This window comes from Gaeumannomyces tritici (assembly GCF_000145635.1).
Source record: "Gaeumannomyces tritici R3-111a-1 unplaced genomic scaffold supercont2.4, whole genome shotgun sequence".
Taxonomy (NCBI): Eukaryota; Fungi; Ascomycota; class Sordariomycetes; order Magnaporthales; family Magnaporthaceae; genus Gaeumannomyces; species Gaeumannomyces tritici.
In genome coordinates this window covers 3239607-3261650 of record NW_008804548.1, presented here as the reverse complement: position 1 = coordinate 3261650, position 22044 = coordinate 3239607, and the positions used below count along the sequence as shown (strand labels likewise).

The 22044-nt window shown below is 60.9% G+C and overlaps 10 protein-coding genes and 1 non-coding gene across 11 annotated transcripts; 5 read left to right on the top strand and 6 right to left on the bottom strand.

Moving 5' to 3' along the window:
• Positions 1–4: 4 nt before the first annotated feature.
• GGTG_08501 (hypothetical protein) lies at positions 5–1579 on the bottom strand. The gene has a single exon (XM_009226341.1). The coding sequence runs from the start codon at positions 855–857 to the stop codon at positions 495–497; it is 363 nt and encodes a 120-aa protein (XP_009224605.1). The 5' UTR covers positions 858–1579; the 3' UTR covers positions 5–494.
• Positions 1580–2523: 944 nt separating this feature from the next.
• Positions 2524–4799, top strand: GGTG_08500 (hypothetical protein). The gene is made up of 2 exons (XM_009226340.1): positions 2524–2774; positions 3106–4799. The coding sequence occupies exons 1-2, from the start codon at positions 2678–2680 to the stop codon at positions 4524–4526; spliced, it is 1518 nt and encodes a 505-aa protein (XP_009224604.1). The 5' UTR covers positions 2524–2677; the 3' UTR covers positions 4527–4799.
• A 37-nt stretch (positions 4800–4836) lies between these two features.
• Positions 4837–4908, top strand: GGTG_20169. Its single transcript has one exon. It is a non-coding gene; the product is annotated as a tRNA-Thr (tRNA).
• Positions 4909–5698: 790 nt separating this feature from the next.
• GGTG_08499 (hypothetical protein) lies at positions 5699–6580 on the top strand (the record flags this gene model as incomplete). Its single annotated transcript, XM_009226339.1, has 1 exon — positions 5699–6580. The coding sequence occupies one exon, from the start codon at positions 5699–5701 to the stop codon at positions 6578–6580; it is 882 nt and encodes a 293-aa protein (XP_009224603.1).
• A 564-nt stretch (positions 6581–7144) lies between these two features.
• Positions 7145–8724, top strand: GGTG_08498 (hypothetical protein; the record flags this gene model as incomplete). The annotated part of the gene is made up of 5 exons (XM_009226338.1): positions 7145–7290; positions 7359–7434; positions 7497–7624; positions 7706–7850; positions 8552–8724. 5 exons carry the CDS (start codon positions 7145–7147, stop codon positions 8642–8644), a joined length of 588 nt encoding a protein of 195 aa, XP_009224602.1. The 3' UTR covers positions 8645–8724.
• A 340-nt stretch (positions 8725–9064) lies between these two features.
• GGTG_08497 (peroxisomal targeting signal 2 receptor) lies at positions 9065–11092 on the bottom strand. The gene is made up of 3 exons (XM_009226337.1): positions 10697–11092; positions 10393–10618; positions 9065–10303 (listed from the first exon to the last, which is right to left on the bottom strand). The coding sequence occupies exons 1-3, from the start codon at positions 10870–10872 to the stop codon at positions 9647–9649; spliced, it is 1059 nt and encodes a 352-aa protein (XP_009224601.1). The 5' UTR covers positions 10873–11092; the 3' UTR covers positions 9065–9646.
• A 227-nt stretch (positions 11093–11319) lies between these two features.
• On the top strand, positions 11320–13105 carry GGTG_08496 (GRF zinc finger domain-containing protein; the record flags this gene model as incomplete). The annotated part of the gene is made up of 3 exons (XM_009226336.1): positions 11320–11955; positions 12071–12355; positions 12420–13105. The coding sequence occupies 3 exons, from the start codon at positions 11320–11322 to the stop codon at positions 12894–12896; spliced, it is 1398 nt and encodes a 465-aa protein (XP_009224600.1). The 3' UTR covers positions 12897–13105.
• GGTG_08495 (hypothetical protein) lies at positions 12880–16197 on the bottom strand (the record flags this gene model as incomplete). The annotated part of the gene is made up of 6 exons (XM_009226335.1): positions 12880–13756; positions 13832–14368; positions 14458–14560; positions 14665–15234; positions 15343–15718; positions 15742–16197. The coding sequence occupies 6 exons, from the start codon at positions 16195–16197 to the stop codon at positions 13009–13011; spliced, it is 2790 nt and encodes a 929-aa protein (XP_009224599.1). The 3' UTR covers positions 12880–13008.
• A 118-nt stretch (positions 16198–16315) lies between these two features.
• Positions 16316–18313, bottom strand: GGTG_08494 (hypothetical protein). Its single transcript, XM_009226334.1, has 4 exons — positions 17956–18313; positions 17779–17873; positions 16836–17692; positions 16316–16756 (listed from the first exon to the last, which is right to left on the bottom strand). The coding sequence occupies exons 1-4, from the start codon at positions 18015–18017 to the stop codon at positions 16676–16678; spliced, it is 1095 nt and encodes a 364-aa protein (XP_009224598.1). The 5' UTR covers positions 18018–18313; the 3' UTR covers positions 16316–16675.
• Positions 18314–18893: 580 nt separating this feature from the next.
• On the bottom strand, positions 18894–20321 carry GGTG_08493 (hypothetical protein; the record flags this gene model as incomplete). The annotated part of the gene is made up of 2 exons (XM_009226333.1): positions 18894–19434; positions 20152–20321. The coding sequence occupies 2 exons, from the start codon at positions 20319–20321 to the stop codon at positions 18894–18896; spliced, it is 711 nt and encodes a 236-aa protein (XP_009224597.1).
• Positions 20322–20730: 409 nt separating this feature from the next.
• On the bottom strand, positions 20731–21468 carry GGTG_08492 (hypothetical protein; the record flags this gene model as incomplete). Its single annotated transcript, XM_009226332.1, has 2 exons — positions 20731–21266; positions 21438–21468. 2 exons carry the CDS (start codon positions 21466–21468, stop codon positions 20731–20733), a joined length of 567 nt encoding a protein of 188 aa, XP_009224596.1.
• Between the last annotated feature and the right edge of the window lie 576 nt (positions 21469–22044).

The window sequence follows — 22044 nt, the reverse complement described above, 5'->3', positions numbered from 1 at the left end:
GGAAATGGTCAGAGACGGCGGCGGGGACGAGAAGGGGGTGAGTGGAGAGAGGGACAGTAACGAGGCGGAGGAGGGGGGCGTGGAGGATGCGTTGTCAGGAGTGAAGGGAGGTGGGTGGTTGGGCGGATGATCCGGACCAAGATCATGACGGAAACAGCTAGATGACCCTCTGGGCAGAGCTGCTTGTCTTGGTGCCGCCCGTCCTCCTCTGGCGATGGCCGGTAGTCATGCACGGTTTCAAGAGGTTACCTAGACAGCCGTTAAGCTATCTCGGCAGTTGGACGGTCTTTTACAAATCGGGCGGCCGCATGGCGTGAGGTGAAGGTCCTCTGTAAAACATCTTGCTCGTCTCGGGCTAGCCTCTGCCACCGTCGAGCTTCGTTCGCCCTTGGCGGGCCACACCCCCTCCTTGCCGGGCTTGCTTCTGCTCTAGCCCGCTTTACGCATGCGATCCCGGACCAAAACACGAAAGGGCCGAAAGGGATGTCGAAATATCAGAGTGCCAAGAACGCCCTGCCACATGGATCCTGGGGGTTCGGGCTGCCGTGTACTCGACAGCGAGTGTCTAGACGCCACGCTAGTCGCACTGTTTGCTGCGGTCGTGGCGGCGGCAGAGATGACACCAGTCTCCAGAGTGTAACGTTGACGTGAGCCCTGCCCCGGCCACGGGCCCAGTTGGCAGCAGGTACCTCGGTCTCACATATGACAGACCAGGCAGGACCGCCACCCAGACATGAAACGATCCTGGACAGGCCAACAAGGCGCAATGACAGGCGTGACAAGAGTCCACGTCTGGTAGCAGCGGCAGGAAACAGCCGGGCGCCCCGGGGGAGGCTTGATGCCCTGTTCCTGGCCATGGGCGAATGGATTCCAACTGCCAACTGCCAGGGGGTTATTGGCAGGTTCGACAAGCGTCTCGCCGGCGGAGCTAGTGGCTCTCAAGAACCAAGCTGCCGTGCCATGGAAGGATGCGGCAGGTCCCCATTGTGTCCTCACAGCTACCTCACAGCTACCCGAGGTGCAAGGCTACCGAGGCAGCTGGGCTGGAACCGCAGATATGCTTTCCCCGTTGGAGAGAGTGAGGGGTGAAGCTTTCAGCCGTGGCGTCATGACGCCAACACACACCACCTACACGCCCTGAGCTGGCGTAGATTTAGCCCAGAGCCGCTACTGCAGCATTTTGGCGCCAGGCGGCGTTCCAGCTTCGAGTCAGGCTCCGAGAGGCACCATGCTTCGCCCAGCAACCCTGTCTAGAGTTACGGACGTATGGTAGCCCCATCGTGCATCTGCATCCGCCGTCCCCCGTCCAGACACTGGCTCGGGCGGCGGCGAGCGGAGGTGAGATGCTGGCTATGGGCTCAGTTAATCTGGGCGTGCATCTGGCTGGCTGCTCACTGCGCAGATACGCTTGCGCCCAAGGGCGAGCGAGTGACGTCTCATGATACCGGGCGGACGAGAAGGAGCAGACGCTCCATATGGCCGGACCAGACTAGCTTGGAGCTAGAGAATGGCCTCCGCAGCCAGCCGTCTAGCCGAAGCTCCCGAGGGCGGAGGACGACGCCCACCGCGCCTCTTTTTCCCATCCAGGAACGCAGCCCGTGAAGGTGCAGGTCGTGTGGGAGCCACGGACGGTGTTGCGGAGAACTCCGCTGCAGAGCGTGCATGAGGGAGTCCATGGACGCGAACAGCTGGCGTATCAAACGACATGGCCATCCCTTTCTCTCCTGAGCAATCCCGGAACCGGGAGGAGCGCGCAGTGGACATTATCGCCCGGGGCAGCTGCAGCGCCATCATGAGCCACGCGACCAATAAGCACGAAGAAGGCAAGGGGCAAGGGCCTGGCTGATGTGTGCTCTGCATGTTGGTCGTTCGCCGGGGAGTATCCCCAGCCTTGGCGCCCCGAGGAGCAACCCAAGTCGCCACCCCCCAGAGCTTCCTTCGCACTGCCAGCGCCGGCTAGAGGCGGGCCCACATATCCAGTGATCGTCCAGGCCCAGGTAGCACAGCGAGGCCCCGGTTGACATGGTGTTTTTGCTTTGCGAGCTGTTGTGGCACTCCAACATGTGTGCTATTTGTGAGGCTAGGCCTGGGGACACGCTGGGTCGAGGAGGCACGCGGTGGCCCAGGCGACGGAGCTGTTGTGGCCGGTGGTAGAGCGCGGCGTCCATGCCCAATGTTCCTGGTGACGTGGTAGGGTGGAAGCGGCGATGGAAGCCGGGAATGCTGTTGTTGCTGTTGTTGATGATGTTGATAATGTTGAGGTTAAATGCAAGGCATCACGACGATCCCTTGCCCATCCATCATTCATGCCATGGTCCAATAACAGCGGCAGCGAGGTGGGGGCCAAACGTGCGCCAAACCGCACTGCCTAACCTCCTGCAACCCTAAATTAGAAGGGGCGCGACGCGTTATTGGCAGGTGCTCCCAGCTGGGCGTGCTGGGGCGGCAGGCACGGGCTGCGCTGCAAGGATTCTCCTGCCTGGAAGGTGCTGACAAGTCCAGTCGGCGCCAACTACGATGACTCTTACGGTGTGGAAACTGACGCACCGCCTTGGGCTACCTACTGCCATGATGCGTTGAAGATGCATTTGGCTCTTGGTTGCGCATTTTGACTTCACGTGCGGCCTCGATTGAGGTTCGCGCCCGCCGCCGCTTTTCCACACCAGCAACGTTGAAGATGGCCAAGAAACGGCGCCCGACCAGTTTCACAAAGCCGCAGTCGACCCCGCCACCGTCGCTCGCCAGCTCGAGGGCGCAAGCTGCAAACTCGGAGGGTAAGTGTGCCAGTGTGAGGCCTCCTTTTGTCGTGCGCTCACCTGCCGTCCCAGGCGGCACGGGAGCAAGCCCGGGTGCTCGGATTGCCTGCGATGAACAAAGACAGAAAAAAGCAAAAGAAAAAGAAAAAAAAACAGGAGCAAAAGGTGGCTACTGGCGTCCGGGGCGGGATGTGACCATTACACAGCATACGTAGCGGCATCCTGCGATCCCCTCAATACGAAACACAAACCCAGCCAATGGCCACGCTCAGCGCAGCCGTCTTCTGGTCAAGAGACGCAGGGAGCCTAGCCTCTGCCCTCGTGCTAACCGGCCCCCGAACACATGCAGACCATCATGTCAGAGGCGTGAACGAGCTCCTCGCCGATTTGCGGAGGGTGAGGGTGAGCAGCAGCGCCGACGGCAGCTCCCAGCCAACCGCACACGCTGCCGCCGTGCACCCCGTGCCCAGTGTGCCGCCAACCCTCCGCCAGATCCTCCAGTTGCCCGAGACCCCCGTGCCGATCCAGCCCCGCTCGCGCCGCCCCATGGTCGACGCCCGTGGCCGCCGTCTGCCGCCCGGCCCCGCGGCCCCGCGGAGCTGGCTGTCGCAGTCCAGGCACGCGCCACATGTTCGCAGGGCTCATGACCAGCTCGTCGGAGCCGTGGCGGGAGTTGACTTCGTGATAAACGAACTTCCTGGCACCAATGCCCCCGACCGTGGAAGCCTGATGGATATCGCCATGGCCGCCATGGCCACTGATTGGGAGTTCCAGCGGCAGTATAATAAGTATTGGCTTTACTCGCTGCCCGACCACTTGCGCCAGTCCCTCATCGGTTACATTGGGTCATGCAGCGCGGCCGGGGTGTCTATCGCGGACCTCAAAGCCCTGTTCCTTCCTCCACCAGATATTGGAGATGAGGAACTGGGCGGAACGAACGATGGTGGCGGCGTTCCCAACGAAAACATACGCTGCCTCGACCTCATGGCCTGCCTGGGCAAGTCCATAGAGCTCAAGGAGCTCTCGGGCTTTTTGTTCAAGGGCCAACCGCCCCCCGAGGCCCAGCACACGGGGCTACAGGATTCCTGGGACACACCAGAGGCGCCACAGGAATCGTTGCGCCTCCCTCTGCTGCCCAATTTAACACGCGTGTCGCTAGCGGTGAGCCCGCAAAATGCGCACAAAATGTCATGGAGACAGCTTCTCTCCTTCTCAAGACACGCGGGCGGTGCCATCACACATCTCAGTCTCGCGCATTGGCCAGAGCCCACACTGACGCCCAACGCCATTGGCACCACGGTGGACTCGCCGGCAGGCCCGGTACAATATGGCGGTACCGGCTTCTATAGCCACTCGTTGGACGACGATTGGTCTGAGGCGGTCGCGGTGCTGAAGCGGCTCTCCAAAAGCCTATACGGGCTGGAGTATTTAGACTTGACAGGCTGCGCCGCGTGGACCGAGGCACTCGCGCGAGCGTCGTCTGGACTCTCCAGCGCCGTCATTGGGGGCGATGGAGACGTTGACGAAACCGAGGTCGCCATCCCTGTCGGCAGCGTCGGGGTTGACTGGGCGGGGGCTTGGGGAAAGGTCACGATTCTGCTCCTCCACTGGGGCTACAATACGCCCAGGCCAGAGCAGGTGGACGAGTCGGCCGGCTTTGTAGAAAATTCTGCGCGCGCGGCCCGCATCGAACGGCACATAATGGCGATGCGGCGCGGCCGTGGGAGGTTTATCGAGGTGGCCAAGGGCAGCCTATCTGAGCAGTGCTAGTATGAATAGCAGGTGTCCTTCTTGATGCCGTTTTGGAGACCTAGGACAACGTCGTGCCTCGACCGGGTTTGTGCACAGATTTGTCGTAAGATGTGGGGCCAGCAGAAGAGCAAGGTAGCATGAGCAGCTAAACCAATATTTCTGGAAAACAAAAACCCATTACTGCCTTCAAATCCCAGATCTTCAAGTCAAACGGAGGAAAATGGTGGCAGGAAAAAAGCTTGGCGGCCCTGACGAGTTGTCGTGGTGGTCGTGATGTGGCACTGGTGTGGGGTGCTATAATCCACAAGTGAAGCCCCTGACCCCAACAGCCCGTATAGCTCAGTGGTAGAGCGCGTCACTCGTAATGATGAGGTCGGCGGTTCGATCCCGCCTGGGGGCAGTAGCACCTCCAACAATACTCTATTTTTGCAGTTTGTTTTTGCCAAATCCGGAATTGCATTCCAGATTTGTTCGGCTCAGCCCCAACCGGCAGCTTTTCTTTGTTACCACATCCCATATGCACGGCACCCCAAGTAGGAACCTAGGTACCTTCCCAGAAAAGACACCATCTTTTCGATTAAAAAGCCCAACTGATAACTGTATACAATCTCGCGGCCCGGCCAGCTGTTGGGCGCTATCGCTGTTGTTGATGGGTGATGCATACATGCGTTGTGTCCCGTTCTTGCCGCTTCACCACATCCTGACGGGCGTGTTTGCCAGCGGACTCGGTTTGAGCAGAAGAGCAAGAACCCGCTAAGCAAAATGGCAATTGCAAATCTTGCCTCCCATCAATCTTGTCCATCCGGTGTTATAAGGCCGCCTGCCATTCATGTGCGCTTTCTTTCTTGTGTGATATATATAGGTAGGAGAGAAGCAACATTTGCACTCAAACAGCCTACGGTGTTTGAGCGCCCTTCTCGTTTTCTATTTTTTTGTCACCATCGCACGAATGCGGCGACAGGGCCCATGGAGAAAGCTCATTTCTGCTTCCCCTGTCTATCAGCTGGATCCCCCAATCTTTCTTTGTTTGCCCGGCGAGGCCGGGCCAAAGAGCAGCGCCACTTTCCAGGCGCGGCTGCCGCTCAGGGACAAAGACCGCGTGTTTGGCGTAAAACGGCGTCCCTGACTTCTCCGGCACTCGTCTCCCGTCCTTTCGGCTCATCGACAAAACGTCGACTTCAACTGCAAAGATGTCTTCTACACGCCGGCAGCGACTCTTCACCCTCGCCCCCCTCCTCATTACACTCACGGCATTCATACTTGCCCTGCTCACCCTGCTGGCCGGCTACAAGCCGGGGTTCATGTCCGACACCCACATCATCCTCCTCGACACGAGCCAGCTCGGCGAGAGCCTCCTCCCGCTAGCGACGACGGCTAAGGCCAAGGCGCCCAAGGCGCCTAAGAAGCCCAAGGCCCCCAAGGCCCCCAAGGCCCCCAAGACGCCCAAGAAGCCCCGCACCGGCAAGGAGGACGAGGACGAAGACGAGGATCTCCAGAGCGTCACCGACGCCCTCGGCGTCGAGCGCTTCTACGCCCTCCACGCCATGACGGTCTGCTCTGGCCAGTACGCAAACGGCGAAGACTCGTCGGACGGCCTCACCCCCAGCCGCTGCACCGAGCCGCTCGCCGAGCTCAACGTGCTCTCGGTCGTGGACCTCGACCTCCGCATCCCGGGCCCCATCCGCGCCGCCATCGCCGACGTGGCCAACGCGGCGCCCAAGATCTTCCGCGCCATGGCGGGGCTCTTCATCGCCGGCGTCGTGCTGGCCGGCCTCGCCACCCTCGGCGGCATCGTCTCCCTGCTGCTCCCCGGCGCGGCCCCCGTGCTGGCCGTGCTGAACGTGCTTGTGCACTTGCTCGCGTCCGTGATGCTGCTGTCGGGCACGCTGCTGACCACCGTGGGCGGCGACAAGCTGGCGGGCGTCATCGAGGACAAAGGCGGGCGGATCGGGCTGCACGCGCAGGCGGGTTCCAAGTTTAGAGGGCTTAGTTGGGCCTCGTTCGTGATCACCGGGCTTGCGGCCCTGGTCTGGGCCTTTGGCTTCTTTGCTGTCTATCGCAGGCGCGCGTAATGAGACGGGGGCGATGAGGGGCTGCGTGGTTGGCATTTTTTTATATTCCCGGAACTACTCAAGCTGTATCTCGGATGCGTTTTCTTTCATGTTGCTCTTGTCAATCTTTGGCTTCGTTTATCTTGTTCAATAATTGCTGCTTAGTTTCAACCTGGCACCGTGCAGGCGGCCCTCGTGCCCAATCATAGTCAGCTTCCATCTCTATCTAAAATTACAGGACTTCGCAGCCATGGCAAGAACCAACGACCATTGGTCATGTTGCCGGAAACAATCGACCATGACGTCATGGAAGCGGTTTGGGGGACCTCTCTCCACCTGTGGGCCGTGCGCTGCATCCTGGGTGGCTGTCTCTGATGGCGGGCTGCCGCCCGAAATGGAATTCAGCCAGCCCAACCGCATATCCCCGAAAACAAACAAGCAAAAGCACTTCGGACCACCGCCAACTTTCCCCCTTGCCGCGACCGCTCTTTTACAACTCTAAACACTTGAGTATTTTGCCATCTCGCCACGCCGGCAGCTCTTTCTCCTTCGTCACAGGCGATATCCCTTATCCAAACATCCAACATGCCACAAGGGGAAAACCGCGAAAGGAGGCCCCTGCTCGGGACCGAGGAGAGCTTCCCCGGCGAGCGGCGGGTCCGTCGCGTGTGGGATGGCTTCCTCGACTTTGCTCTGCAGGGCAACATCTTGGAGATTGCTTTTGGATTGATGTGGGTTCCCTAGTCGTCTCTGTCAGTGTGAGCTTCGGCCGACCTGACTAACAAGGATTCACCCACAGCCTTGCTGCTGCCTTTACCACCATTGTCAACTCGTTTGTTTCCGATATTCTGCTCCCGCCCCTAAGTGTGCTTCTGGTATGTACCCGCCCTCACACCATCGTTTATGTGATTTTGCTGACACTCACCGTTGCACGTAGCCCCTGAACAAAAACCTAGACGAGAAGTTTGCTGTGCTCAAACCCGGGCCCAAATATGACCCCAAGCATGGAGGTTACCCTACCATCAAGATGGCCCAGGACGATTCCGCCGTCGTCATGGCCTGGGGGTAGGCTCTCCTCGCCCTCGCTCCGCTTCCTAAGCGGGCGTCTAGTTGATTCCTTGAAGCTGACACGGATTTGCGTCACAGGTCTTTCGTAAACAAGTCGCTCAACTTCCTGGGCATCGGCATTTCGCTATATGCGCTGGCGGGCCTCTACCAGTACTTCTCCAAGGACCCCATCATCAAGCACCTCCGCAAGTGCCCGTATTGCAGGAAGAACATCAACGAGAAGGTACGTCGACGTGCCCTGGCAGTGTTGGTGCTGGTGGCACAAGTTACTAACGCAGCATCCTGATGACAGTATGCCGACATATGCCAACACATGCCCTCCAACACCGACTCACGCCGTGACCGCTGCCCTTCTCCCTCTCACCCATCCCGTCCCCTTCTCTCATCCAATGCTATCGCGGACGCTCTCTGCCCTTCCATACTGACCACACGTTCCCTTGCAGGGCCCGGAGATGTGTCAACTGCACCAGCTGGGTCGATGGCACCGAAGATCAGCGGCACTAGGAGCTTGCTTGCTTGCGTCGAGGTTTTGCTCTTCAAAACTCGACGACGCGTCCTTGATCGTCAACGGCGGGAAGATGAATCTATCTTGCGAGAAAGTTGGTTTTATTTCAAGCGCATCGAGTTGCGCGTTTTTTTTTGCGATTTGCGATTTGTGAAGGGACTAGATTGATTGGCTTATGAGCAAGGAAGCGAAGCATATATGTGTACAGCGCTCAGTGATTGAGAATTCATCGTGGTCTTGTCTCCCGCTGGGATTCGGCGCTCGTGATCCTTGATCCAGTCTCGCCCATGTAGAAGTGTCCTGACGTTGCGCTTAGACAGCAACAACACCCCCACCCCCACCCGATGATCCCCCAGCCCTCCCGTCGTATCTCTCCGGCCCCTCACTCTGTCTTTTTCATATACCAAAAGAGAATGCAGATGCCAATGATTGAGATGAGAGGAAGCAAGGCGGCGAGGATGAAGAGTTCCGTGTCGGACATCTTTGCTGTAGTTCTCCGGGCTACGTCATAGTTAGTGCTTCCATAGCAACTGGATGGGGGGGAGCAGAGGGAACCAACCGGTGCTGTTTGAGTGGCAGGACAGAGCAAAGCCTGGTTCTTGACGCGTACGAGCTGGATGGAGGAGATGTGATAGGCAAGCAGGTAGGTAGGTAGGTGGGCGCTGCTGGTTTTTTTACGCGCCCTGATTGTGTCTCGGCCGATGAGATATTATCCCCAACTGCTAACCACAGGGTTGATGGGAAAGAAACGAAGGGCCGCGTGGAGGAAGAGAGATAAATACCTACCTGCCTACGCCAAAGAACACCCAGAGTACCAGAAGGTGGGTTGAAAAGGGAGGAGTCATCCAGCTTGTCACGCAAGCGTGCCCAGTAAACAGGGACTAACAAAAAGAAAGGTACCACGGCATGTTTGCTTCGGTGACGCGGCAACGCTGGGGCGAAAACGGGCCGCCGACAAAACAGACGTGGTGTTCATAGCGATATTGGCCAGGTAAGGCTGAGATTAGAATACAGGTTGAGAAGAGATAAGAAGCTCACGGGGCAACCCCATTCTGGAATGCCCAGCTAAAAAAAAAGAAAAAGTCCCGTTTGACACAGTTCCTACGTTTCCGTGTGGTGTGGCCCAGCACTACCATCGCACAGCGGGCATTGTGTCATTGCACAGGGGTCGGTGGGCGCACCTGAACTCGGACCCGGACCTCTCGGAGTGGTCTGCGTTGCATTTGGCGCGTTTGCTGCATGGCGAGTCGGGAACCCATCCGCCCGGGACGGGGCTCATGGAGGGGGACAGCGTTCCTTCCCACGTTTTCTCTCGCTGCCCCGATCTCGCTCCCTTCCTCGCCGCCTTGGGGCACCATCACCCCAGGGAGCTGGGAGCTCCGTGTCGGAAAGGAACGTCAACGCTCCCATTAAATTCTCCAGGTCCCAGAACACAGCAGCAGGAGAAAATGCGCCCGCTTCCAAGGTTCCTTTCACGTCTGATGCAGGATAACAAAAATCTAGGGCTGGCACCGTTACCTCCGGATGAAGGCATTGGCGTCCCACAGCAGCACCCGCTCGTCCCACGCGCAAGAGGCTACCCAGCCGCCGGCGCCAAACAGACACCAGTCGACTCCCGTGGCGAACTCGGTGTGGCGGTTCATGACGCCCAGCTCCCTGCCCTGGGCGGTGGGCGGCGGCGGGGCGGTGGGGGGCTGGGGCGGGCCGGCGGCGGCGGACGAGTCGGACCACAGGCGGACCGTCATGTCGTAGCTCGCGCTCACGAGCAGGTCCGCGGCGTGCGGGCTCCACGAGACGCGGCGGACGGCGAACTGGTGGCCGTCCATGCGGGAGAGGGGCCCGGCGGCGGGGTTGCGGACGTCAAAGGTGCGGACGGCGCGGTCGACGCCGGCGGCGGCGACGACCGAGTCGCGGTACTTGTTCCAGTCGTGCGTGAGCACCTCGGCGGGCGGCGCGGCCTGGGCGGGGCACGAGGGCGAGGGCGCGTGGACCGGTATGGTGGCCACAAGGTGGTACTTTGCCGACACGGGCGTGCGCAGGTCGAAGAGGCGCACGCACGAGTCGGTGGACGCGGCGCTGATGAGGGCCGGGTTCAAGGGGCAGAAGGAGGCGCTGTAGGCGCAGCTGCCGATGGGCAGCGTCTTGAGCGAGTGGTTGCGCGTGGGCGACCACTGGGAGAAGCTGTCAGCTCGGGGAGGTGAGGTATCTGGTTGGAAGCACGTGACGTAGCTGCGAGACTGGACTGGAACACCAAACTCACAATCTTGACGGTACCATCCCAGGAGCTAGACAGGAAGGTGTCCTTGGTGACGGGGTTCCAGCACACGGAGAAGGTCTCCCTCTTATGCTCATGGAAGTTCATGACGGGGAACTCGTTGACGCCAAGGTCGAACAGCTTGATGGAGCCATCGCCGCAGGCCACGATGAGCTGGTTCTCGTTGAGCTCAGACCAAGCGAGATCATACTGGGCATCGTTGGTGTCGAAGCTGGGGCGGGTCAGCCTTTTTGCTGCGTGTTCCATGACGACGACGACGACGACGACGACGACGATTCTCAACACTCACGTCTTTTCAATCTGGACCCCTGCCGCCGTCAGCCCTAGCGAGTAGACGCGGCCGTTGCCGACGATGCCAAAGTTGGCCGAGCTGGCGACGGCGACGCGCGAGTCGAAGTAGGGCGAGTACTTGACGGCGTAGGGGTTGAACCCCTGGGTCCGGAACTCGAGCATGGGGGCAGCCATGATCAGGGCTTGTTGTTTTTATTTTATGGCGGGCTGCTGGCTCCCATGGGCCCCCTTCCTCTGGGTTGAGAAACCCCTTCCAGCTTTGAGAGATTACGCGATCCTGTCCACACTACCTGAGATGTGCGGGAGGCGGCTGGGAATTACTCATCTCGAAGCCGGGCTTGCATCAAACGTCGTCCAAGTGCGAAGTTCTCGGCCAGAATAAGCCTCGGCAACTTTTCCGGATTGCGCATGCTAGGAAGAGGTCCCACCTTTTTGCCGCTGGAGCGCACTAGACCGAGGGAGTGTCACGTGTCCTGGCGCCGTTTTCGTGACATTGGGCGGGGCTGCCTGGTGGGCTTGTCGGCAAGTTCCTGGCCCTTTTGGTGATGGCTTTATTTGGTTGCCCGAGTCCGCTGATTGTGACGCAAGTGAATGATACTAGAGGTATCTACTACTTCCACCATGGACGCGTTCGTGACGAGAAAGAGATGCAAACCCAGCAGCGACGATGACTCGGACTCGACCGACCTCAAGCTGGCCCTGCTGTCGTCGCTGCACCCCGACCTGGACCAGGGCCTCCTGCTCGACGTGCTGCTCGCCCACGACGGCTCCGTGGACGAGGCCTCGGCGTCCCTGTCGGCGGCCTTCTTGGCGCCCGGGAAGCCTGGTGGCGGCGGCGGGGGCACAAGAGCCGTCATGGGCGGGGGGACTCAGTCATCCCTGAGATCCTTCACGACGACAACAACAGCTGCACATCCTTCTTCGTCCTCTTCGTCGTCTCCTTCTTCCCACGCTTCCCCGGCGAAGAAGAGGACGGCCAAGGCCCTGTCGAGAAAAGGCAAGACCCTGTTCCTGTACGACCCCATAGACATCGCCGAGCACACCCCGTGCACCGTGGTGCACAACTTTTTGCCGCCCGACGACGCCAATGCGCTACTAAGGGAGCTCCTGGTCGAGTCGGAGACGTTTGAGAAGATCACCTTTAAGCTGTTTGACAATGTCGTCTCCAGCCCGCACACCACGGCCTTCTTTGTCGGCAGCTTCGAGGAGATGCACCAGCAAAAGTACGAGTACCTGTACAACGGCGCCAAGTTGAATGTAATTCTCTCCTTGCTTCTTCCTTGTTCTATTCCGGTGGTGTGCCTATTCCGGCGATGTGCCTCGCGAATGTGTACCTTACTCACCAAACACACACACACACACAAAAAAACAGGACGTCCGCCGCCTCACCCCCCAGCTCGAAGCCGTCCGGCCCAGGGTCCAGGCGGCGGTGCAGCGCGAGGTGGCGGAGCGGATCCGCACGCGGTACCCGGGCGGGCGCAAGCTCCGGCACCAGTCGCCCGACCCCTTCGTGCCCAACGCCGCCTTCGTCAACTGCTACGACGGGCCCCACGAGAACGTCGGCTGGCACAGCGACCAGCTGACGTACCTGGGCCCCCGCGCCGTCATCGGCTCGCTGTCCCTGGGCGTCGCGCGCGAGTTCCGCGTCCGCCGCGTTGTGCCCAGCAGGGGGGGAGGAGGAGGAGGAGGAGGGGGACGAGCGCGGCGGCGACGGTCACCAGCAGCAGCAGCAACAACAACAACAACAACAACAACAGCCAGAGGACGCCGCCAACGAGGGCCAGATCTCGATCCACCTGCCGCACAACTCGCTCCTCGTCATGCACGCCGAAATGCAGGAGGAGTGGAAGCACTGCATCGCCCCGGCCCAGGCCATCCAGCCGCACCCCGTGGCCGGCAACCGGCGCATCAACGTCACCTACCGCGACTACAAGGCCGCCTTCCACCCAAAGTTCACCCCAAAGTGCAGGTGCCAGGTCCCGACCGTCCTGAGGGTCGTGCAGCGCAAGAGGGAGAACTGGGGAAAGTACTTTTGGATGTGCCACGCGGGCAACGTCCCCGGCAAGACGGGCTGCCCCTTCTTCCAGTGGGCCGAGTTCGACCAAGACGGCAACCCGCCGTGGAGCGCGGCTGTATCCAAGGGGCGTCCAAAACCAGAGAGCCCAAAGTTGCCATCAGGCCCAGAAACGAAGACTTGATTATCTATCCTTGTTCTTTTGTGATTTTTAACCCCCATGACCCATGATAAATGTTTCTCTCTGCTATCTCAAAAAAACGCCCATGACTAATAACGCGCGCGACACATCATCATCACCACCACCCAGACCAACCCCACCTCCCACCAGACTCCCTCTTCGCCTTGCCACTGCCACGCCGGACGACGTCACGCTGCTGCTGCTGCTGCTGTTGGTGGTGCCGGCGTATGCCAAACTCGACGCCTCCAGGAGCCCCATCCGTCTCGCTCGGGACCAGGCTCCTCAGCGTGTCCACGCCAAGCGACCTTCGGTTCCGCACGGCCGTCTCCAACAGCGCCTCGCGCCGCCTCACCGTCTCCCTGCCGCGGTTGTTGCCAGCCGACGCCAGCGGGGGCCAGACGCCGGTGCTGGCTAGCGGCTCTGCCGATGCTCTCGTCTGCGGTCGCATCTGTGCTTGCGCCTGGGCCTGGGCCTGGGCCTGCTGCTGCAGCCCCTCGACGCGGCTGGCCACCAGCCCGCCGGGGGCCAGACGCCTCCCGACCGTCCCGCTCGTCCAAGGCGGCGTCGGCTGTGGCGACGGCTTGGGTAGATGCGACGACGCGCGCCGGATCTGGCCCCAGATCCTGTGCGCCGGATCGGGTGTCCCCGTCTCGACCGTGCGGCCCGCATCGGCGGCGGCGGCGGCGGTGGTGGCGGCGGCGCGCTGCTCGGCAACACTGTCTCGTCGCAGGCTGGCGCGCCTGGCCGGCACGTGTACCGTCGGCTGTTGCTGCTGTTGGCGGCCGGAGCTGACCGGAGGGAAAGCGCACGGTAGGCGAGACGGCGGCCGCCGGTGTGATGACTGCGGTGCCGCCGTGGCGGGTCTCCGGGGCAGGGTTTTGGCGGCAGCGGACCTCTAGGCCGGCGTCGGCGTGGCCGGGGTTTGCGGCCGTGTCGACGATTCGGGTGTTTCCGCCTTGTCCAAACCCTCGGCCGCGGCGGCCCTAGCGGATATGCGTCGCATCACGTCGCGGGCCGCCCTGACCCCCCAGCACGACGCCACCACCTGCAGCAGCGGGTTTGGCGCCGCGGCCGGCGTCGGGGACCACAGGGACCCCGAGTTGCGCCGCTCGATGGTGGCCGTGACCTCGGTCTCGATCCGGTGCGTGACCGCCACCGTGGCCGATGCCGACGATGACGGCGACGGCGTGTCGCCCGCCGGCGCCGGCGCCTGCGCCTGGTGCTGCTGTTTATACCTCTGCGCCGCGGAACCTGCTTGGGCTCGCTTCTGGTGCGGGAAGCCCGAGTGGCGGTACGTCAGGCACACGCGCAGGTAGTCGGTCCGCGTCGTGCCCAGCTGGAGCTCGAGGTCCCTCATCAGCTCGTCCGAGTCGTGCCTCTGCCCTGGCTCGCGGCCGGGCGATTCTACTGTTGCGTCAGTCGGCTCTAGTTGTATATGGGCGAGCGCCAGGAGCCGAGCGCCCGGTTCGAGGATGCTATTTTTTGTGACATTGAACACGTAAGCACTCAACACAGGCAATAAGGGTTAGGTGAGACAGGAATGTGGCAGATGAGGTCTACTCACGCCGGGGCTGCCTCATCGACCAATATCTCGAGCACGTCAGAGTTGCCGTGCACCGGGAGCACCTCGAGCTTAACGTCATAGATGTATCCGAATTGATAAAGTCCTAGATGACCCGTGCATGCATAATGTTAGCAAAAACCCTAGCTCTGCCTCGCCGCGTGTGTGGAGCAGACTAGGTAGACATGGGTGCACGCATCACAAACCCACCCAGCTCGTCCTGGCCTACAGCCCTAAGCGCCCGTCCCTGCCCGGCGCCCCAGGCGTCCCCGAACCGGCCGCCGCCACCGGCCTCGGGCCGCGAGAGCCACGTCGTCACCTGCACAGCTGCCCAGAAGCTGCGCGCGCTGCCCGCATCCACGCCCCTGCAGTCGGGCGTGACCGTGACGCAGGGCACGAGGACCAACGGTTCCGCCACGGGGGCAGGGGGTGGTGGGCTGTAGTTCTGTCGGTAGTGTTGTCGGCTATTATTGTTGATGTTGTTGTTGTTGTTGTTGTTGTTGTTGTTGTTGTTGTTGTTGTTGTTGTTGTTGTGGCGGTGGTCCAAAAACGGCAGGCAGGTCGTGGCGCGGGCGTAGGGGTCGCCGCCGCCGCCGATATCAAAGACCGTCGACGACGGTGGCGGCTGCGGGAACCGTCGGGTCATGTCGAGGGATTCGAGAGACGGGGTCCTGGTGCTACGTCGTCGCGCCGTCATACCCGGCGGCGGCGTGAGGCCTGCCAGCGGCCGCGGCGTGGCGAGCCCGAGGCTGCCGCGGCGCTGATGGGCACCATCGGCATCTGACCCAGCTCCCCATTTCCTTGTCAGCCAACAGCTCTTCTTTCCCCCCAGATGCACATGAAAAGTAAAAAAAAAAAAAAAAAAAAAGCATGGGTAGCAAGCCTCACCGTCGGCGTCGTCGCCATCATCGCGCCCCAGCCGAACTCCCGCCAGGCCTCCTCCCCAGGTCCAGCTGCCCGACAGGCGCGGCTTCCTCACCCCGACCCCGACCCCACCGGCGTTGGGCCTCCGCTTGCGTACCGTCAGCGGCGCGTCGTCATCGCCGCCGCCGGGGGGCTCAGGAGCGCTGCGGCCGCCGCTCGAGTCGGTGCCGCCGCTGCCGGACCTCGAGGAGCCACCACCGAGCACGCTCTCGCGCCGCTTGACAATCTGCAGGGGCTGGGGCTGCGGGGCACCACTGCTTCTGCTGCTACCGTCGGTGAGCGCGACCCCTGCTCCGCCGCCGTCCGCGTCGTCACGTCGGTGAAGCTCCACGTCAGGTTGCTGCAGCGCCGCGGCCGCCATACCTCGTCGTCGCCTTCTTGCTGCTCCTCGTCCCCCCGCGCCACCGCCGCCGCCGCCGTGTTGTCGAGAGTCCGTCCGCTCTCGCGCTGCTGCTGCAGTTCCAAGGCCGCGCGCAGGTCCGGCGCACTGTCGAGGCCGCGCCACGAGTCCGCCGCGAAGTTGTAGGGGCTGCTGCTGTTGTTGTACTTTTTGCTGTTGCTCCGAGTGGTGCTGGTGGCGGTGGCGGCGGTGGCCAGCCGCTCCGGCCAGAACGCGCGGTTGCGGGGGCGGCGGCGGGAGAAGAAGAACCAAGAGCCGTCCGAGGTGGTGGTGGTGGTGGTGGATGTCGTGGGCAGCGTCCGACGACGGGATGGGGAAAAAACACGGCCGTTTCTAAAACAGGCCAGGGCCGAGCCGGCGAGGGCGACGCTGAGGACGAGCACCGCGACACCTCCAACCACGGTCAAGCTGCTACTCATTATCCGTGCACGGGGGCACGGGAGCAAGGCTCAAAGCGGGATCGTCCCCTTATGATCGGGTTGAAGAAAAAGAGCCGAGTGAGAACTGCCTGGATGCGGATACTTGGTCTAAGAGTTGGTCGACCTCAAATGATGGGATCGAAATCAAGATGAATAAAGCATTTGGGGGTATTGGTGGCTGCCAGTCTAAAGCGAACTATTCTAGACACGAGGAAAGGAAAGAGAAACAAAAACAAAAATACAAAAACGTAGCTAGATTTCGCCATGCAACGGCGAGGGAAACTGCCTCCCAGCCCAAGGAGGCGCCTTCGAGGTGCCCAGAAATCCACGCATCGGTGGTGGCAGGTGCAATTCCGAGGGAGACATGCGTGCCTTCCAACCAGAGGTAGTTCAAAAGGTGATTCGTACCTCCCAGATAACACATGCTGCTCAGGGGGAAGGTGCATTCACCCCACAATGAACAAAATAAATCAAGGCCTCACATAGGTGGCCCTAGAGTCCTGATTAGATTCTCCTGAATAAGACCGACATCGCCCCTCTCCATGTTCGCAAACCGGATCTGCGAACAAAATCAGTCAGCAGCTTGAACGGCACACCATAGAACATGGCACAGGCACGGTGGTATACTCTGCACTCACCACTTCGTCGGCCACGGCGCTTCCAAAAAGCGCCTGCTCCGACAGGCTGGCCGCGATGAGCCTGTCGACCCTGTCCTCCCACACGCCGTCCCAGTTCCACTCGCCAGGCTTGCGGGGTGCGGCGGGCGTGGCGGCGCCGACGCTGCTACCACCGGCCGTCGTCCCGGCTGTGCTGGCGTTGCCGTCCTCGGAAGGCGCCACCGATTCCGGGGCATCCGGCACGGCAGCCCCATCGCCGGCCGCGACACCATCGATCGAGGGGGCCGTCGGCGGCGGCGGCGGCGGCTGCTTCTGCTGTTGGCGCGTCCTCCAGGCGTGCCAGGCGCCCGGGTTCCCGGCGGCCTCGAGCGGGATCGAGTCGAGCACGTCCTCGTCGTCAAAGGTGCTGGAAATGTAGCGGAGCACGTCGTACGTGGACACGTCCTCGCCCCTGGCCGCCGTCGTGCGCAGGTAGGTGTGTGGGCCGCCGACGGACGAGACCTTGGAGGACGGCGCGGGAGTGACGTCGGCACCCTGGCTGCCGCCACTGTTGTTATCAGTATTGCTGTGATTGGACGGCCTCGGGGGCGTCTGCTGCACGCTGTTGGCGTTGCTGTTGGCGCTCCTGGTCCGGGAGCTGCCCCTGCCGAACCAGGCGGGGAAGCCGTGGCGCAGACTGAAGCCGCCCGGGGGCAGGCGCTCGTCATCGGTGGCGCTGACGGTACCGTTGTCGTGGATGTCGGTGGTGTACATGTATGTGGTCAGGGGCGCGATGAGGGGGTGGAACATGTCGGTCGAGAAGGTCACCAGCGGCGGCAGGCGGGGATACGTGTCGGGGAACGAGATCTGGAAGCGCAGGATCGAGTTCGCGTACGGTCCTGCGCGGGGCGGTTCGGCTTGTTCAGCTTCGTTTCCTGGGGGATGGATGCCCGGGCGGATAGGATAGCGGTATGGGCGTCCTCACCTTTGCGAACAAACATGACGCCCGACCACAGGGTCGGATCGCCGGGGGTTAAGCTGACGAAGACGCCGTCGGGGCGGGCCTGCTTCAGTCCTGCGCTGCGTGACAGACACGACGGCAAACAAGCGTCAGTTTAGCCCATTCTGGTAGATTGATTTTGCAATGTTTCGTCTAGCATACAATTCGGCAAGCAGGTTCTGCCGCCTCAGCGACGGCAGCGAAGACAGCTTCAGGGACGCCATGTCGGGGTGGTCAGGGTGGCTTGTTTGAGAGCGATGGTGGTGTTGTTGTGATGGTCGTCGTCGTCGTCGTTGGCGTCGTTCATTTTGCGTCGTGGCCCATTTGTCGAGTTGAAACGCGCGCCGACATGGATTTGGGACAACGATGAATTAAAAGCGCTCAATTAAGATGCAAGGCCAGGCCCATCAAGTCGGCTGGTCGTTTCCCTCAATCATGCGACGGGCGGGCGCACACACACGCGCGGCTGGCTCGAATTGTCGCGACACAGGGCGTGCATTGCAGTGCGCTTGGCGTGACCAGCGCCCGTGCAGCACCGGGGCCATGCTAGCCGAGGGCGGTCAACCGTGGCAGAAACGGCCCCTGCAGAAAAAAGGGTCCGGCCATCGGGACAGTGATTCAATATGACGGCATGGTGGGGTAGATACAGTGCGGCTGCTGGTCACTGCGGGGTAGCTGAGGGAGAAGAAGCCTGCTGAGAAAGGTACGGTGTGGAGAATGCAGGAATAGGAACAAAAACTGTGGGTTTTCATCTTGGTCGAGACAGCGACAAGATGGACAGGAACTGGATTCGATTATTGCGTCTATTCGGTCGGGAGGGAGAGTCTTTGTTTCCGCGCGCTTAAATCACAACATCCAACTTTGCGCAAACAAATGCAGTCCAGCCAGGGTCAAGCCAGCATGCGTTTGATGATGGGGCATATGCAGCTGGCAGGTAGGTACGTGTTTGAGGGCTTGGGAATGGAATGTATAGCAAAAGGAACCGAGTAATATACTAGAAGCCCGGGTTATCCCAACGGGAGCGGGTGAGATGGCCAGACGAGATGCATGTGTGCAGGCCAATTCAGGCTAGTGCAGGCAGCATAGCAACATAACGACACCTACTCCTTCTCGGCAAGCCGGGTCTCGATCTTGTCCTTCTCGCTCTCCCGGATGTCCTTGACCTCGCCCTTGGAGGCGTCGTAACTAGCCGTGACCTGGTTGAAGGGGTTCTCGGGGCTGCGCTCAAACTCCTTGCGCAGCCGCTCCTGCTTCTGCTTGAGCCGCAGGCCCGCCATGCTGCCGTCAGCCTCGGCCTCCTTGAGCCGGCGCTCCTCGAAGGCGGCGAAGGCGGCCTTGAAGCGGCGCTCTGGGTGCCGGTCGACCTTTGCCGCGTCCGACGAGCCGCCCGCGAGCGAGAGCGCGTCGAGCGCGTTGTCAATGCCCGACGCATTGAGCGTCGACAGCCCGCCCTTGGCCGAGGAGCCGCCCTCGTCGTCCAGCTGGGACAGGTCCAGCCCCCGCGACGCCGTCTTCTTGGGCGCCGCCTTGGAGCTCTTGGGCGCCGACCGGGCCGGCGTGTTGCGCTCGTCCTCGGCCATCAGGGCATCCTTCTCTGCCTTCTTGCGTGCCTGCTCGGCCTTCTTGGCCGCCTCAGCCTCCCTGCATGTCGGGGAGTTGGGACAAGAGGCGGGACGCGCAAGGCGTCAAGCCCACGCCCCCCAGCCCCCAGCGTCCCTCGCCGTCAGCATTGGTAATGAGGACCTCATACCATAGCACCGTCATGGGCGGGACGAAACCGGAAATAAATCGGCGATGTGGATGTGACAGATGTGAAGTGACCATGTGCGTCCCCGCAGATGAATGAAAGAAGGGTACTGTGTAGGTGTTTTGGGGGATGGGCATTGCATGCGGTGTAGGGGGCGAGACACGTGTCACGGCCGGGTATTTCGCGGCTGGTGGTGGTGGTGGTGGTGGGGATGGGCTGAGATGGAAGGCATCAAGGCAGCACAGCGAGGCAAGGCGGGGGGAGGTGGCAGTTGGGCTGCGCTGCAAAGCCTGCTGTCTGTATGTCTGCTTCATGTATTGTCTGCTTCATGTCGGGCCCAGGCGCGTCCGGCCACGGGCAAGAGGCGGGCCATATTTGCGAGGAAAGGGCGGGAAACGAGAGAAATCAACAGGGCCGATGGGGGCGATGGGAGGGGGGAGGTCAGATCGGCACCGGCAACGGAATCGGGAGGGGGAGAACATGTCGCCGAGCCTTGGGAGCCACGGGCGCATGCACAGCGCACACGCGCGCGCACTCTTCTGTTTTGTTGCTCTACGCTCTCCCGTACTCTCTCTCTCTCTCTCTCTTTCTCTCTTCTCGTCTTGACTTACTTTTTGGAGTTGTTCTTTGCGCCCTTATCCCATTCTGCAGCGTCCCGCGCCTCCCGGCGGGAGTCCTCGTCGGCGGCTTTTTGAGCCGCCGCGTCGGCCTTGCGGGCCTGACCCTGCGCCTTCTTGCTGCCCTCGCCGCCGCCGCCGCCGCCGCCCTTCTTGCCCGCCATTTTGTGTTACTTTTTGTTTGCTTTTTTTTTTTTAATAAAAATAATTCTTGGCTTGCGTTCTTCGCTTGAACCCTGAGGGTGTGGGTGTGGGTGTGGGTGTTTGTGTATGTGATGCGTGTGTGTCTGTGTGTGATGTGTCTTTGGATGAGATATGAATGGGTGTGAATGGCCGACGAGGTTCTATGTGTATGTGCTGCTGCCTCGGTCCTGTCTGCGCTGTTGGCTGCAACGAGCGTCTCTTCAATTCCCGGCGGCAAGGCGCAACGTGGTCAGTGAGGGGTTAGGCAGAGCTCGGTTGGGCTTTTTTTTTTTTTTTTTGCGGTCGGTCGTGGTGGCCCTGTGCTTGGGAGCGTTGCACTGCAAAAGAAAAAAGAAAAAAAGGTCGGGTCCGAGCCACGCAGCTTAGGCCTCAGTCCAGCGTTCTGCTGCCGGCAGGTGTGTGTATGTGCGCGACGGGCGAGCGGGTGGTGGTGGTGGTGGTGCTGCTGCTACTGCTGGTTGTGGTGGTGCTGGCAGTGACGCCGTCGTTGGAGCCGTCCCTGCTCTGTGATCTGGCTGTTCTGTCGCCGGGCTGTGATCCAGCTGGCCGCACCGCACTGCACTGCACCTTTGTCGTGCTTTGGCGGCGGGTGGAGCTGACCGGTGTGTCAAGTGATTGCCTGGCCCTTCCAATCGGGACGGCAGAGTGGGTTTTGCCTTTGTTGTTGTCTTTTTTTCTCCCTCTTTGTCTCCTCAAGCTCTCCCCCGCCGTCAGCTCCGTCAGCTCCGTCAGCTCCGTCAGCTTCAGTTCAACCCAAATCGTGTGCTTGCAAGGTCCCCACACTGTGAGCCCCCCAAGACCTGAAGTCTCGCAACCGGAAACCCATATCATCCATCGCGACCCCCCTGTCACTGATGCATGTCCAACAGCCACGCCCATGGGGAGGACGGACAACCCGTGCAGGCCTGTGAACAGAACAACATGCATGCTTCGCTTCATCAGTCCCACAGACACCTATCTCCGGATCCGCCGGAGGGATTGAGTGGACATGAACTAATAATAAAAAGAGACTTCGCTGGTTTGGGTAGGTCACACACGTTTTTTTTGTCCAAGCGGAACGGAGCAGACGGCTGGACAGGACTGCTTCTTGGGTTTCGACACCGCCATTTCGGCTCTGACTTTTTTGATATTGTTACCTCGCTGCCTCTTGCCTCTTGCGCACCCCCAGGTCCCCATCGCGCCCTGACCGGTATGGCCATGTACAGCATCGAGACCCGCGCGAGCCCTCACCGGTTTCCCGTCTTTTCCCCCCGGTATTATGTGTTTCCCCCATCACCGTGACGGCATCCTTTTCAACAACCAAAAAAAAAAAAAAAAAAAAAAAAAAACACAAAAAAAAAAAACAACAGAGAGCTTCCCCGTCCTGCCTCGGCTAGATGGTTGCGGCGGCCAGCCAAGGAGGTCGGCGATATTGGCCGCGGCTCTGCCCGATTGAGCATCCCGGGTGGTCAGATAGACACACACACGCGCCTCCCGCTAGCAGTAGTCAGGTTAGGGTACGTACCTTGGGTACCTGTCTAGGTAGGCGATGTAGGTTGGGGGTCACCTGTCAGCCATACACAACACCCGCTCCGAGGCGAGGACGAAGACGGTAAAAAAGAGGCGCACATACATACACACTTACTCACGCACATACACTTGCAGACACACAATAACCAAACCACTTGGACTAATGGACTAGAC

Excerpts from the sequence above, each read along its gene's own strand:
- GGTG_08501 (XM_009226341.1), bottom strand. The coding sequence starts at position 857 with ATGGCCAGGAACAGGGCATCAAGCCTCCCCCGGGGCGCCCGGCTGTTT.
- GGTG_08500 (XM_009226340.1), top strand. The coding sequence starts at position 2,678 with ATGGCCAAGAAACGGCGCCCGACCAGTTTCACAAAGCCGCAGTCGACC. Across the intron at positions 2,775-3,105 it reads GCAAGCTGCAAACTCGGAGG|ACCATCATGTCAGAGGCGTG; the intron begins GTAAGTGTGCCA and ends GAACACATGCAG.
- GGTG_08497 (XM_009226337.1), bottom strand. The coding sequence starts at position 10,872 with ATGGCTGCCCCCATGCTCGAGTTCCGGACCCAGGGGTTCAACCCCTAC. Across the intron at positions 10,619-10,696 it reads GGGGTCCAGATTGAAAAGAC|CTTCGACACCAACGATGCCC; the intron begins GTGAGTGTTGAG and ends GACCCGCCCCAG. Across the intron at positions 10,304-10,392 it reads GGGATGGTACCGTCAAGATT|TGGTCGCCCACGCGCAACCA; the intron begins GTGAGTTTGGTG and ends AGCTTCTCCCAG.
- GGTG_08494 (XM_009226334.1), bottom strand. The coding sequence starts at position 18,017 with ATGGCGTCCCTGAAGCTGTCTTCGCTGCCGTCGCTGAGGCGGCAGAAC. Across the intron at positions 17,693-17,778 it reads CGTCATGTTTGTTCGCAAAG|GACCGTACGCGAACTCGATC; the intron begins GTGAGGACGCCC and ends CGCCCCGCGCAG. Across the intron at positions 16,757-16,835 it reads GCGCCGTGGCCGACGAAGTG|ATCCGGTTTGCGAACATGGA; the intron begins GTGAGTGCAGAG and ends TTTTGTTCGCAG.